This window comes from Cheilinus undulatus, linkage group 18 (assembly GCF_018320785.1).
Source record: "Cheilinus undulatus linkage group 18, ASM1832078v1, whole genome shotgun sequence".
Lineage (NCBI taxonomy): Eukaryota > Metazoa > Chordata > Actinopteri > Labriformes > Labridae > Cheilinus > Cheilinus undulatus.
Window position 1 is genome coordinate 41,347,618 of NC_054882.1, and position 16,760 is coordinate 41,364,377.

Here is a 16,760-nt window from a genome sequence, read left to right on the forward strand (position 1 = left end):
GGCTGCAGGGAGACGCTGACATGAATTAAGCAAAGTGTGCTGAGACAAAAAAGCATTACATTAATTGTGCAAAAAATTAATGGACTAATTATAGATCTTAATTAATTGCAATTAATGCATTAATGCCAACAGTTCTGCAAACTAGAAACATGATCCAAGGGTGTTGTGCATGGCTGCAAACTCAGTAGTTACAGTAGGAAACAGACATAAAACAAAAAGACATGAAACAGATGGCCCAGCAGCCCCAGACCCCATCTCCCAGGGCTCTCCGTGAATAAAAGAGAAGCTTTAAGGGAAGACTAAACACTGAACGCTCAGACTGTATGTGTGGAGAAAAGACAAAGCTCTGATATGACGTCTTGATCATTACCCTTATCATTATCATAAGTACTGATCTTACACTTGCATACTCTAAGCAGCAAAATAAAAACTTTGATTATAACAACAGTTGGTGCAGGGGAAGAGAGAAAAGAAGAAAATCCCTTCTCATTGTGAATTTATTTGTGCAGAATTGAAGTCAGAAGAAAGTGGACCACACTCTGACATGTGATGTACTGAGGGGAAATTACTCTGTTGATTCAAACGGAGCTCATCGACTAAAATGAAGCCTTCTGATTGGCTCACTGCCTGGGTAAAGTGCATGTAGTCCAATCACTGTCTTTCTGGTGTTCTTTCTGGTGTTCAAATCTGTAACACACTCAGCCATCATATATTTTTTGTACCTTTTATGACCACTGCTGTGTGTTTTCATTAATAATACATCGAATAAATCCAACTTACCAAGGTGGAACAAGGTGGAACTTCTAGCTGAGCTTACACCAGACGTTACACTGAGGCAAACAAGCAGCTGCTGCACTCAGTCATCTGTTTCCACCACAATGCATTATGGGATATATTGCTCAGTTAGTCACCATTGGTACTCTATTCTTCACAATGCTTTTAGGGATACAATAAGTGCTCCAAATATGTAAAATACAGGGTAAAGTATGGGGAATGCTTCCAGTGACGAGTGATTAAAAAGTTGATCAAACTACCCAAAAATAGATCCACAGAATCGGATGTCTCTCACAGCCTCACTTTAGTTTGGTTGTTTAAAGTCTTATGGATATTTTTTCCCCAAATATGCAGAAAATTTAACAACTTCTTTTTTGTTCTGCAGCCAAATGAAAGAATTTTCTCACTGTGGTAAAACGGCCAGATATAAGCGGGGCTCTAAATCTGACTGTGCAGCAGAATTGGACCTATCTGTGAATGTAGCTCACAACACGTACACACAGAGACGGTGCAGCAGTTACAGTAGCAAGTTTCCTGTTGTCTGAAATTAGAGCAGCAGGTCAGACAAGCTTTGGTTTAAAAAGAGCACATTTGTGGTCTGAGGGTATTTACAGTGTTCACCAGGCCCTTTAGGCCAGCAGCACTCTGTGGATCTGGATGAAATAATAAGACAGGGATAAGAAGAGGAGAAAAATGACAGAGCTTGGTGTTTCAGTCCAACGTAGGGCTGGGTAACACACCAAGTATGAGAGATAAAACGATATATTTTCAAGGACAGAATGCATAACTTTGTTTGTTTGATGTTATGATTTTTTTCAGAAATCCGAGCTGAGCTAAAAAAAAGAAAAAAAAAAAAAAGGTTTTAGTGTTTCTGTACCTTTCACTAGAACAACCTGAGGACTGATTAAACAAATCAAAAAAAAAAAAAAAAAAAATAAATAATTTCAAAACAATGAGGACTGATTTTAATTCTGGTATCATGATTGAAAAAGCCTTTAATAAAGCTTTCATTCATTTACCAGATAAATTATTGCTAGTTAGTCAAAATTTCTTTTTCTTTTCATGAAGCTGTCCATCAACATGTTTTATCAAAATTACAGTTCATTTTATGCAATAAATTTTACATTTTAAATTAAAAAAAGAATTCACAAAATGATTATGAGGTAAATTGCTATTATTAGACAGTAAATCAAAATTATTCATAATGAAACAGAATATAATCAGTTTATTTCATATAGCAAAATTCATGAATAAACCTATTTCTACTTAAATAAAAAACATTTCAAAACACAAATCTCAATTATATTAAACACAAAAACATTTCATAAACATTAAAACATTTTAAGAACAAAACACAAAAACATTTAAAAAACAAAAACATTATAAAACACAAAATTTCTAAAACATAAACATTTCATAAACATGATTGTAAAACACAAAACATTGTAATTAAAAACATACTTACACAAAAAAAACATTTCAATAAAACATTACAAACATTTTAAGAAAAACAAAAACATTTCATGAAAACATAAAAACATTTCACAAAACACAAAAACATTTCATAACATAAAACATTTCACAAAACACAAAACATTTAAAACATTATTTACATAAAAACATTTAAAAAACAAAAACATTATAAAACAAAAAAACTTTCACAAACACAAAATTACTAGATAAAACATTTCACAAAACCAATAAAAACATTTCACAAAACACAAAACATTTCACAAAACAAAAAACATTTCACAAAACAAAAACATTTCACAAACAAAAAAACATTTCACAAAACACAAAACATTTCACAAAACATTAAAACATTTCACAAAACACAAAAAACATTTCATAACACAAAAACATTTCACAAAACATAAAACATTTCACAAAACACAAAACATTTCACAAAACATTAAAACATTTCACAAAACATAAAAACATTTCACAAAACACAAAAACATTTCACAAAACACAAAAACATTTCACAAAACATTAAAACATTTCACAAAACACAAAAACATTTCATAAAACATAAAAACATTTCACAAAACACAAAAACATTTCATAAAACATTAAAACATTTCACAAAACACAAAAACATTTCACAAAACACAAAAACATTTCACAAAACATTAAAACATTTCACAAAACACAAAAACATTTCACAAAACATAAAAACATTTCACAAAACACAAAAACATTTCATAAAACATAAAAACATTTCACAAAACATTAAAACATTTCACAAAACACAAAAACATTTCACAAAACACAAAAACATTTCATAAAACATAAAAACATTTCACAAAACACAAAAACATTTCATAAAACATAAAAACATTTCACAAAACACAAAAACATTTCACAAAACACAAAAACATTTCACAAAACATAAAAACATTTCACAAAACACAAAAACATTTCACAAAACTTTAAAAAATTAAAAAAACACAAAAACATTTCACAAAACACAAAAACATTTCACAAAACAAAAACATTTCACAAAACAAAAACATTTCACAAAACATAAAATATTTCACAAAACACAAAAACATTTCACAAAACACAAAAACATTTCACAAAACACAAAAACATTTCACAAAACATAAAAACATTTCACAAAACATTAAAACATTTCGCAAAACACAAAAACATTTCACAAAACATAAAAACATTTCACAAAACATTAAAACATTTCACAAAACACAAAAACATTTCATAAAACATAAAAACATTTTACAAAACACAAAAACATTTCACAAAACATAAAAACATTTCACAAAACATTAAAACATTTCACAAAACACAAAAACATTTCACAAAACATAAAAACATTTTACAAAACACAAAAACATTTCACAAAACATTAAAACATTTCACAAAACATAAAAACATTTCACAAAACATAAAAACATTTCACAAAACATTAAAACATTTCACAAAACACAAAAACATTTCACAAAACATAAAAACATTTCACAAAACATTAAAACATTTCACAAAACACAAAAACATTTCACAAAACATAAAAACATTTCACAAAACACAAAAACATTTCACAAAACATAAAAACATTTCACAAAACATTAAAACATTTCACAAAACACAAAAACATTTCATAAAACATAAAAACATTTCACAAAACACAAAAACATTTCACAAAACACAAAAACATTTCACAAAACACAAAAACATTTCACAAAACACAAAAAACATTTCACAAAACTTAAAAACACTTCACAAAACACAAAACATTTCACAAAACAAAAACATTTCAAAAAACACAAAACATTTCACAAAACACAAAAACATTTCACAAAACATAAAAACACTTCACAAAACACAAAAACATTTCACAAAACAAAAAAACATTTCACAAAACATAAAAACATTTCACAAAACATAAAAACATTTCACAAAACACAAAAACATTTCACAAAACATAAAAACATTTCACAAAACACAAAAACATTTCACAAAACACAAAAACATTTCACAAAACATAAAAACATTTCACAAAACACAAAAACATTTCACAAAACATAAAAACATTTCACAAAACACAAAAACATTTCACAAAACACAAAAACATTTCACAAAACACAAAAACATTTCACAAAACATAAAAACATTTCACAAAACACAAAAACATTTCACAAAACAAAAACATTTCACAAAACACAAAAACATTTCACAAAACACAAAAACATTTCACAAAACACAAAAACATTTCACAAAACACAAAAACATTTCACAAAACATAAAAACATTTCACAAAACACAAAAACATTTCACAAAACACAAAAACATTTCACAAAACACAAAAACATTTCACAAAACACAAAAACATTTCACAAAACATAAAAACATTTCACAAAACACAAAAACATTTCACAAAACACAAAAACATTTCACAAAACATAAAAACATTTCACAAAACACAAAAACATTTCACAAAACACAAAAACATTTCACAAAACACAAAAACATTTCACAAAACATAAAAACATTTCACAAAACACAAAAACATTTCACAAAACATAAAAACATTTCACAAAACATTAAAACATTTCACAAAACATTAAAACATTTCACAAAACATAAAAACATTTCACAAAACATTAAAACATTTCACAAAACACAAAAACATTTCATAAAACATAAAAACATTTTACAAAACACAAAAACATTTCACAAAACATAAAAACATTTCACAAAACATTAAAACATTTCACAAAACACAAAAACATTTCATAAAACATAAAAACATTTTACAAAACACAAAAACATTTCACAAAACATTAAAACATTTCACAAAACATAAAAACATTTCACAAAACATAAAAACATTTCACAAAACACAAAAACATTTCACAAAACATTAAAACATTTCACAAAACACAAAAACATTTCACAAAACATTAAAACATTTCACTGATTGCAAAACACATTTCACGAAACCGGAAAGGGTAGGACCATGGTACTTGTTTGTGATTGGCTAAACCCAAGTCTGTCTGGCATCAGTCATTTATCATTTCCTGTTTTCACTTCTTGCCGCAATAGCCGAGCCAGCACGAAACTTCAAGTGTCTACCAGGATAGAAGAGGAACTTGAGTTGATAGCGGAATACTTCAACAAGGGAAATACATATAGTGTGATTTTTGCTACGCTCTCCTCGTATCATGAGGATCAAGAGATGACATATTTGATTGCAATTAAATGTTCCTTTGTTTTTTACAGTTCTTTACACTGTGAAACACTTGTTTAGAGTGGGATGCAGTCGAAGTGGTCGATGTGTTGAAATAAATGGTCTGAAATTGATCTCTCTGTACATAAATCTTGTTCAGACTGGTCAATAGACAAGTTAATATTTAGTAATATGGCTATGCAGGACCTTTATTTTGAAATACCTTGAGGCGGAAGTGGGAAGTGTTGAGTGCATGTCAGCGGCTTGACGCTAAACAGCGCTAAGAGAAGACGATAAAAGATATAAGGAAAGTGTGTCTGTTACTCATGTACAGCAGCATGGACCCAGATTTGATGTCCAACACGTCGCCAAAATACAATAACAGGATTCAGGAGGAAAAAGATGCGTTCTCAGTTCAGCGTAATGAGTGTGCACCAAGCTGCAGTATCAAAACGTCTACTTAAAAGATCTTATTTTAAAAGATATTACCGACAAAAACACGATAATGATGAATAAAACAGATGATCAAAACTCATCTTCTGCTTTATACATTCTTTTATTGTCATTTTCATTCACTGAGGCGAAATCTACGCCTGATAGTCGATAGTCAGCTCCACCTTCTGCAAAGGCGGCAGGGGGATACAAATCCTACCGGGGGTACTTCTTTCGGCACGACACTTTAAGCGGGATTTTAGGGTTCCAATTGAAATGTGTATGTCATTATACAAGGAGAGCATATCAAGAATCACACTATATGTATTTCCCTTGTTGAAGTATTCCGCTATCAACTCAAGTTCCTCTTCTATCCTGGTAGACACTTGAAATTTTGTGCTGGCTCAGCTATTGCGGCAAGAAGTGTAAACAGGAAATGATAAATGACTGATGCCAGACAGACTTGGGTTTAGCCAATCACAAACAAGTACCATGGTCCTACCCTTTCCGGTTTCGTGTAATGTATTTTGGGATCGGTGAAATGTTTTTGTGTTTTGTGAAATGTTTTTGTGTTTTGTGAAATTTATTTTTGTTCTGTGAAATTTATTTTTGTTTTGTGAAATGTTTTTGTGTTTTGTGAAATATATTTTGCATTTTTCAAATATTTATTCCTATTGGCCTTCAGGGCCACCGTAGATAAAGGTCATGATTATGCAATAAAAGTAAAAATTATTTGATAAAAAACTGAAATTATGAAATAGTCATATTTATGAGCTCAGAAGTTGAAATTATGAAATAAATGTTATAATTATGGTATAAAAAAGTCAAAGTCATTAGATAAATGTTAAAATTCTGAAAAATAGTCATATTTATGAGCAAAGAAGTCAAAACTATGAGATAAAAGTCATTATTATGCAATAAAAATGTCATAATTATTTGATAAAACATTGAGTTATGAAAGAAATTATTACTCATGAGATAGATATCAATTATGAGAGTAAACCGAAATTATGAGATTAAGGTCATTATTATGTCTAAATCATTTTATAAAAAATTGGAATTATGAAAAAAAGTCAAATTTATGAGCTAAAAAGTCAAAACTATGAGATAGAGGTCATATTTATGTTAAAGAAAAGTCAAAATCATTGGGAAAAAAGTTAAAGTTCTGAATAAAATAGTCATATTTATGAGCTATAAGTCAAAATTATGAGATAATCTGTCCCGTCACAGGACAGATTCAAACCCATGCAACCAACATGAAGACTAGCTTTTGTATGAGGGGCCCTTACCCAACCTGGAGACCATCAATCCCCTGGAAACAGTTTTTTTTTTTTTTTTAGCAGGGAGAAACCCTGAGCACATAGTTTTTTAATTATTTCTTTATGGGATAAAATATCTAGATATGATTTTGGTCCATAAGGTCCAGCCCTAGTTTGAGTGTTCTTTGTGCTATTGTAAATGGTCTGTACCTAATATTCTGACTCTGTTTTTTTTCTTTTTCAGGTGGCAGGGATGAGCCGTCCAGCTACACCTGTACCACGTGTAAGCAACCGTTCCCCAGCGCCTGGTTCCTGCTGCAGCACGCTCAGAACACTCATGGTCTCCGGATCTACCTGGACTCCAACCCGTCCAGCACTGCCCTCACTCCCCGAATCTCCATGCCTCCCCCTATGGGCAGCGACTCCATCCCGCAGTCCCCACTCACCAACTTCCTGGGAGACAACAACCCCTTCCACCTGCTGAGGATGACAGGCCCACTGCTCCGGGAGCCGCCCCCAGGCTTTGTGGAGAACCGCCTCCCCAACACACCTCCCTTCGTCAGCCCGCCTCCTCGTCACCATATGGACCCCCATCGGTTGGAGCGCCTGAGCGCAGAGGAAATGGGCCTGATCTCCCAGCACCCCAGTGCCTTTGAGCGGGTGATGCGTCTGACGCCCATGGCGATGGAGTCTCAGTCCATGGACTTCTCCAGGAGGCTTCGGGAGCTGGCAGGGAACAACAACAGCACCACGCCCCCATTGTCCCCCAGCAGGGCCAACCCTATGCACCGACTACTGAACCCCAACCCCTTCCAGCCCGGGCCTAAATCCCCCTTTCTGAGCACGCCCCCCTTACCACCCATGCCCCCAAACAGCACCACCCCCCCTCAGAACCAGAACAAGGTCAAGTCCTGTGAATTCTGTGGGAAAACGTTCAAGTTCCAGAGTAACCTGGTGGTCCATCGCCGCAGCCACACTGGCGAGAAACCGTACAAGTGCCAGCTGTGTGACCATGCCTGCTCTCAAGCCAGCAAGCTCAAGAGACACATGAAGACACACATGCACAAAGCAGGATCTTTGACGGTGCGCTCTGATGATGGTCTGTCCACCACCAGCTCACCAGAGCCCGGAACCAGTGATGTCACCGGGGAGGGCGTGAAGAACCGAGACGGAGACTTCCAGGGAGAGGGAAACGAGGAGGAAGAGGAGGAGGAGGAAGAGGAGGAGCTGGAGAATGAGAGTCGACCAGAATCAAACTTCAGCATGGAGTCTGAATTCTACAGGAACCGCGAGAATGGACCCAAACCACCCTCGGAGGACAAGTCCTCTTTCGCCTTGGACAAGATGGTGGATGGAACAGGACTCAACTCTATCCAGCAGTACAACAACATGATCGTTGACAATCGTAAACAGATGCCCTTCTCCAAGAGGTGTTTGGAAAACCAGCGGGACACCTGCGATGAGGACTCGGTGGCTGGGGAGATGGACCACCAGCAGGAAGAGAGGACAACCATCAACGGCAGGAACTGTGGCTCCAGTGACTCTTTCTCAGGCCTATTCCCTCGTAAGCCCACGCCCATCACCAGCCCCAGCCTGTCCAACTCGTCCAATAAGAGAATTAAGATAGAGAAGGACCTGGACATCCCCCCCGCCCCCCACATCCCCTCTGAGAACGTCTACTCCCAGTGGCTGGTGGGCTACGCTGCCTCCCGCCACTTCATCAAAGACCCTTTCCTCGGCTTCACTGACTCCAGACAATCGCCCTTTGCCACTTCCTCTGAGCATTCATCTGAGAACGGCAGCCTGCGCTTCTCAACGCCTCCTGGTGACTTGCTGGACGGAGGCCTGTCAGGTCGCAGTGGCACGGCCAGCGGTGGCAGCACGCCTCACCTTAGCGGAGGAGGTCCTGGACGACCCAGCTCGAAGGATAGCAGGCGGTGTGACACGTGCGAGTACTGCGGTAAGGTGTTTAAGAACTGTAGCAATCTGACAGTGCACCGGCGCAGCCACACCGGAGAGCGCCCCTACAAGTGCGAGCTGTGTAACTACGCCTGCGCCCAAAGCTCCAAGCTGACACGCCACATGAAGACGCATGGGCAGCTGGGGAAGGAGGTGTACCGCTGTGACATTTGTCAGATGCCATTCAGCGTGTACAGCACGCTGGAGAAACACATGAAGAAGTGGCACGGAGAACATTTGATGACCAACGAGGTCAAAATTGAACAAGCAGAGAGAACCTGAAGGCGTCCTCTGACTCCATGCACTGAAACTAAAAACAAACACCACGCGGAGCTGGATTCTCTTTTCTGAAACCTTCCTTTAGTCTTATTTTTGTGTTTTTCAGAGAAACTGAGAAAAAAGAAGTGAAACACGGTCTGAGTGAAGCTGTCTAACTGCCTCATTTGGAGCTCTTTTCCAACAATCAGTCACTTGAGTTGAACATGTGTGGAGCCTTTAACTGTGCAATAATTTCTGTATTTATTGGATTTTGTATTTTGGCATGTGCAGGTACATTTTTATTTCAACATTTTTTAAAACGTTGTTTTATTTGATTTTGCATTCGTCTGTTTTCTAAAAACCCACGATATCCTGAGAGTTTTGTAGTAGACAAACGTCAAACATTTGAAGTCTTAAACGCATTTTGGCCGCTGCTTGTAGGAAATGTACATTAAGCTAATGTGTGATTTGTTGAAGAGAAGCTGAATTCAATCTTCAGTGTGACGGTGGCGTTTACTGAGAATGGTAGAATTAAATTATTTTGTGTGACGATGAAACGCGGACAACAATCCTTTGGCACTGTAGCATGAACGGACTTTAAACCTGTCGATATGATTGGATATGTAGCACTGAAGGTCAGAAGTGACAGTAAACGTAAAATAAAGAGGATCCCAAGGTCGATAAGCCCCCACCTCCTCCTGTGATCATGACAACCAGCCAGAAAAAGAAGCCTAACATAAATGTTTAACATGAGGCAGCTGCTGATGGTACCAAGTACCACGCCCCAACAACGCTACCACACATGCACATACACACCGCTATATCCACACTGTACAATTGGGCCTGGGGTCTTCAGCCCTGAACAAGTCTGGACATCGTTGTTTCTTCAGTTAGACCGGCTACACACAAAACAATTTGAAAGGCTAACCTGCCAAGCCCATTCCATGTTGCCCTACCCCCACTAGTGCAAGGGTGTCCTGGTTCTTGTATAATGGGGGTGAAGGGCGTAGTGCTAGGGTTACGAAGGAGATTTTCCAGAAGCACACTCTGGAAATCTCTCAGAATGCCTTGAGAATCATTGGCAAGATTTGAAAAACAATCTAATATCATAATGTAATGCTTTATCATCCTTTTTAATATCGAAGAAGCATTAAAAAAAATGTCCTCTGGTCCATTTACATAAACACTGTTGATGACTACTGGTGCCGTATCAGGAACTTGAAGGTTCATTTCATAGATTTCACCACTACCTCTTGTTACTCTGTTCCAAGGGACAAGGGGCCGCTGGAAATCGAGCAGTAGAAGAAGTCAATGACTTGTTCAGATTCCACATCTGTCATCTCTCAAAGCTTCAAGCTGATAGGCTTGTTCCCAGTCAGAGGATTACAGAACCTATCAGTGTCATTTTAGGAGAAAGAGGCAGTAGCTAGTTAGTTGAGGAGAGACTGGAAAACATTTTCTTTATTTTAAAAAGAGCAAAGCAACCCAATGAAAGCTTTTCGTGGTGGAAAAGATGGTTTTTGCTTTTCATCTGACGGGCTTCAAGACCGAATGGCTCTACTTGTAGAGAAGAATCATGGATTGACTGGACAGTGGCACACTTCTACTATGTCATACGTTGCTCTGATTGGCCTGTAATGAATGTGACAGACAGAAAGTTTGCCCAATTACCCTTTGCCCCCCCCCCCACCAAAAAAACCCCCAAAAAAAACAAAACAGGCCAGTGTCAGGCCAGGACTGAGCCCAAATAGTAACCAATTATAAAAATATGTGACACCAGAGATATGAAGATATTTTGACTAGATTTGATCATGTTTCTGTTAATATGTGCAGAGCTTACTTTGACTACCTCAGAGTAGCCCCCTAAAATATTCAGGAACCATTGCACCAGATGACTCAGCCACACAGTGAGACCACATACCTGCCGTCCACAATTTCACTGTGGAGATTCCACCGACATGAGATCTGACAGGGTTAAATGGGACTTCAAAAGACACACAAACATGGAGGATGGTCAACAGAATCCTCTTGCTGTCAGCCCAATCATGGTAGTGTTTATGAGACATTGTAAGGCTCTGGCTAAGGAGCTGGTCCTTATGCCAGACTGAACACCTTTGCACACTGAGGCTGTTTTATTTGTACGAATTTTTCACACCTTAGAAATAACAGAAAAGCTCATATTGTGTTAATTATGTTTGCACACTGATGCAGACACTATCATACGTCATTATGTTCAGACCAGGTTAGGTTTTTTGTGTTTTTCAGTCCAAGTCATTTAAATAGACGACGATGATTCAGATCAGCAGCTGCTGCCTCCTTCTTACTCGCTCGCTCGTGTGCATGGTTTGAGTGCATGACAGTCACGGAAAAAAATGTATCTGAAAATGACGGACTCAGTTTGTAAAGACCTTTAGAGCTAAAATTTACTACTGACTTAAAATTATAGATAGGTGCAACCCATTTGGTCAAAGTCCGCAAATGATCTAACCTTGCAAAGCAAATGGATACGCTGGTTAGAAAGTGACAGGACCATTTAGCGTCGAGGGGCAGGGCTTTTGGGTGCGGCGGAGCTGTGACGTAAGCAAGCAGCAACAAGAAGCCGGTGCAATTTTGGCAGAAAGATTAGCGTAGATGCTGCTAAAGCGCCAGTTTTATCAGAACTTGACGACATTTCTTTGTTAAAAGAAGAACAAGGAACAGCAGTGAGTTGTTTTCTTTTCAAAAATGACAAAGTCGTGTTCTGACATGTCTACAGTCGCCATGATTCACGTTATGCAGCTCTAATGGAGTTTACTCCTTTGGTAGGGGCGCAGTTCGCTGGCGGCTATGTCACGTGTTTTGTCGCTCTGAATGGCCCATAAAGATGTGACAGGCAGAACGTTCATCCAATCACCCTTCAAATTTGTTTTTTCAAAGGCTCTGCCCTTTCCCAAACGTTGTGTATGAGTGGTTTTCTAGGTTGCCAGGTTACAAACAATCTGAAATCGTAAATATGAAGCGGTTCATGCCCAAATCGTCTTGTGTGTGGCCAGTCCAAGTCTTAGTAAAGTCCCCAAATTTAGCCGGTTTAAATCTTTGTGTCCAAGGCTAAGAAGACGCTCAATTGTCTCTTCATGTTATTGAGCTGTAAAAGTAGGCAACATCTGACTGGTGACTGAGCCTCCCTGATCTGGAATCATTAATATCAAACACTTTTTTATGATTTCAGCGCAGGAGGCTCTGATTAGATCAGGAGCAGAAAAATAACCGTGATGACTCCACACATGCAATTGGTTGCGACAAGCCCAGAATTTGCTCAAATTGTGCCAGCCTAAAAGGCGTGCACTAACACAAGCACACGAGATGGCGAACAATATGTGCAACAAACGACACAAACCCTCGTCTGTCAATGATGGACAAATTTCTCGCCACGCACACAAGGAGGGCGTAGATCTTGGGATCTCCTGACACTGAAGTGCTCAGGCTTGTAAGGCGAGGCTCTCCAATGCTGGCACTATAAAACAAAAATATGAATAATGATATGACTATTTATTTGGGACAGTTTTGTACTGCCGTTCGATCAGACATGAGTGTGCCTTGAATATTGATCTTCCTACTTATTGTCTCAGACAAAATGCAACGCTTTGAAACAAGCAGATGATCTTAATCTGAGGTTTTTAATGAAATTAAATTAACGCTGAGTCTATCGGAGCAGCCAGCACAATCTCTACGTGTCTGTGTGTAGATATACTGTATGTATGCAGATGTACATATAAAGGCACAAACCTATTTATAGATTCACTTTATGAGAATCTCCCTCTCCCAGTTTCCACATAGTCCATCTGCGCTGCCATTTGTCTGACCAGCAGCGCACGCCCTCAACCTCTGGATCCGGTTTGGAAGCGGAGCAAAAAGCAGCCAGGTCATGTGATCATAAACTCACACAGGAATGAAGAGAACACACAGCCTATGCTGCTCATACACTTCCTTTTTCATGGCGTAATGTTGATTTAGTGATGAGATAAATTATTGGCAGATATTTTGTTTTATTTTGAAATTGATGCTCTGTGCATTCCATGATTTACTTCCTGCCTGTGCTGCCATTAAAAACCAGAAAGGGTGCAGCAGAGTGGTAGCTCTGGTACAAAGACTGGTTAGAAAAGTCGAAGTCCGCTCCGGCCCAGAAGGAGCTCGACGGATTATGTGGAAATCGAGGGTCGGAGTCTGTCCCAAACCCGAGGACACAAAGCCACAAAAACGTCCACAAAGAGACAAAATCAGGAGAGTAAACAGGATGTAGTGCTTCTGTCTTGAATACGTTTACAGTATTGAAACAAGTACAAGGGTAAAATAATATCTGTGTGTATGTGTGTTTGAAACAAACGAGTATTTTTTTCAGGTTTGCTTCTAAACTTTCTCTGACGTGTACAAATCTTTTCTTTCTTTTGCTTTTGGTGACGGGGTTTTAGTATATATAAATATATATGAATATATATGACATTTCTCTTGTTTACTGTAAAGTATACCAGTATTTGTAATATTGGAGAATGCCTGGGCATTTGACTCAACTAGAAAAAAAGGTTGTTTTTTAAAATCTTTTTCTTTTGCGGTTTAAATTGTGGGTCTCTGAAGCTGTTTTTGTCGCTGTAACTGTAAAAGTCTTCATTTTAGTAACTTTGATTCTGCCTTGGGTGTGATGAAATCAAAAATAAAAACATTTAATAAATGAAGCTGGTGGATCTGCTGTTACACACCAGGGTTTGATGGAGGGCGGGGCTACAGCTCATTCTTGATGCTGGTTGGTTGGGTGGGTGGGGGTGTGAGTCTGCTTCAATGATAAACGGAATATATCATTGATAATGAAAATTACTTTAAACAACAAGAAGGACAACCAATCAGACTGTCTTTATTATAAGATTTAACATCATGAGTAATTTTTGACTTTTCACACAGAAACTATCCAAAAATGACCGTCCAGAGACCGGGACCCTCACGCCCATGGTCAATGGAGGTGGCCTTCCCCTTACACCAGCATAAGAGCAGCATGAATTAACACACCAGCCTAGAAACAATCGTGTTATTTTGTTTGGTCATTTATTGTGAGAGAGGCTTAATGTAGAAAAAACTACTGTTTCATAACAGTTAGTGATAAATAATAATTTGATGAGGCTCAGTAGAGTCTGTGAAGAGCATCCGACCTTACAAACTCACATTCAGATGATTTTTAGACACATTCAGCATACAGTACTTAACAAATGTATTAGATCACCCTAACCCTAACCAAAGTAAGGTTTATGCCACAGCTGCCCTAAATTAACAGCATTGGTAATTACCAAAATCATTTTTTATGTTTCTGCAATGGTTAATACACCAATATGTAGAAACTCTTTAACCAAAATGATATTTATAATGCTAAAATATAATTATTATTGTTATCCATGAATTTTCAAATTTACTGATTTACAAAAAAACTGAAAAATTAGTAAAGCACATTAATATTTCTTGATTAATATGTCAAATTATAGTTATTTACTGTCATTCCTGAAGAGAAAAATGAGTTTTAGCGGTTGAATGTTATGCTTGATTCATTTCTGACGTCTCAGAGAAGCCCAGTGAGCCGGCTCAAATTTGGGTGAATTCAGTTTGAAATTCCTCATTCCTGTTCAAAATGGTAAAATGTGGAGAGTTGACTGAAAATAAAAGAGTCCGCATTAAAGCACTTCATGATGCTGGATGGACTCTGAGACTGATATGACAGGTGGTCTAATACATTTGTTAAACACTGTACATCTCCATTAATGATGTTTTATTTCACATTGAACTCACCGCTGGTACAGATCAGGGAGCCAATCAAAGTGGGGGAAAAAGAGCATTGACTTCTGGGGCCGTTAGAGGGAGGGGCCCAATAGAAATCAGTGAAACATGGTCCATCCTGAACTTCAGCAAAACTTATCAAACTGAGTGCCAAACTGAAATATCCACTTTTATTTATCACAGTGAAATTAGATTCATTATTTCCTGTTTAAAAATACAAACAAAAAAACCAAACACCTCAGGTCTTTGGGTAAGTGCAGCATTTATTTATTTGTTTGTTTGTCAGTTAGTTTATTTATTTATTATTTTTTTATTTATTAAAGTCAGTTGATTTTTTTTTTACTTGTTAATAGATTAGTTAGTTTTTTGTGCGCTTGTTAACTTATTTGTAAATTTGTTTGATCTTTCATTTGTTTTTGTAAGTAAGTGATTGTGTTTGTTTGTTTCAAATTTATTCATTTTTTGTTAAGCTTTTTTATTTATTTGTTATCTATTTATTTGTTTATTTGTTAGCTTCTTCTTATATTTTTGGTCTTTATTGGTTAGTTTATTTATTAGTTTGTTTTTATTTGTTTCTGTTTATTTCCTTGTCTATGTTTGTGTTCATTAGTCAGTTTGTTTGGTTGTTTATTTAATTGTTAGTTCAGTTGTTAGATTGTTAGTAAGTTTATTTGTCAGTTCGCTTTTTTAGTTTATTTGTATTTTAGCTGATTGGTTTATTTGTGTGTATTTTTATTTGTCCACTTATTTGTTTGTTTGTTAGTTAGTTTGTTTCATTGTTTCAAATTTTTGTGATTTTCTATTGTTTTGTTTTATTTTTCCTCTTTATTTTAGTTAATTATTTGATTTGTGTGTCTTGATTTGTATTTGTTTGTTTGTTATTCAGTTAATTCTAAGTCAGTTTCTTTGTTTGTGTCCTTGTTGATTTGGTTGTTTGTTTGTGTGTTAGATAGTAAGTAAGTATACTTGTTTTTTCTGTTTGTTTGTTTATTTATCTGGTTGTTTGTTTAATAATATTAATATAATCCACATATTGATGACACCTTAGTGTTAGTCCAGTAACATCAGTATCAGCCCTGTCAGGAAATAACAGAAATGAATGACACTCCCAAAGCATTTTGGGAGTCCTCACAGTGCAAAGCAGGGAGGCCACTTTTAACAGCTTTTCCCCCTCATATTGGAAATTCATCCATGAAACCAAAACAGCAGTTTAGTGTTTATTAGGGCTCTTATTGTAATTGTTCATCATGAATTGTCATGGTTTAGTGTGCGTCACATTAAGAATGGGGGAAAAAGAAACATGTATGGCGGTGTTTACCTGTCCAGGTGGCAGTAATGCTCATAAATGTTTGCTCACTGCTGTTAAACAAAAAAGGGGAAGGAGCAGACACAACAAAACCCACAAATAAGAAAAGTTAGCTTAGAGGCTGTTGGCTTCTTCTCCCTCTCCTCAGCTTCTCCGTTTCTAAAACCTTGGGGTGCAGATGGCCCACGTCTGTGGACGGCCCGGGTACAAGGCCGGCCTGTGGATATGTAGATGTAGAAAACCCATCATTATTGGGATTTTTGACCTGCTTAACAATATACAACAACAACTG

At 36.9% G+C, this 16,760-nt stretch overlaps 1 protein-coding gene across 1 annotated transcript in view; it reads left to right on the plus strand.

Annotated features, from left to right (window-relative positions):
- Positions 1-12,062, plus strand: part of bcl11ba (BAF chromatin remodeling complex subunit BCL11B a) — a 38,409-nt gene extending 26,347 nt beyond the window's left edge. Inside the window, exon 3 of the mRNA XM_041812068.1 lies at positions 7,397-12,062. Within this exon, the coding sequence (XP_041668002.1) occupies positions 7,397-9,393 (1,997 nt within the window). The 3' untranslated portion in view covers positions 9,394-12,062. The remainder of the gene's footprint in view (positions 1-7,396) is intronic.
- Positions 12,063-16,760: the final 4,698 nt, after the last annotated feature.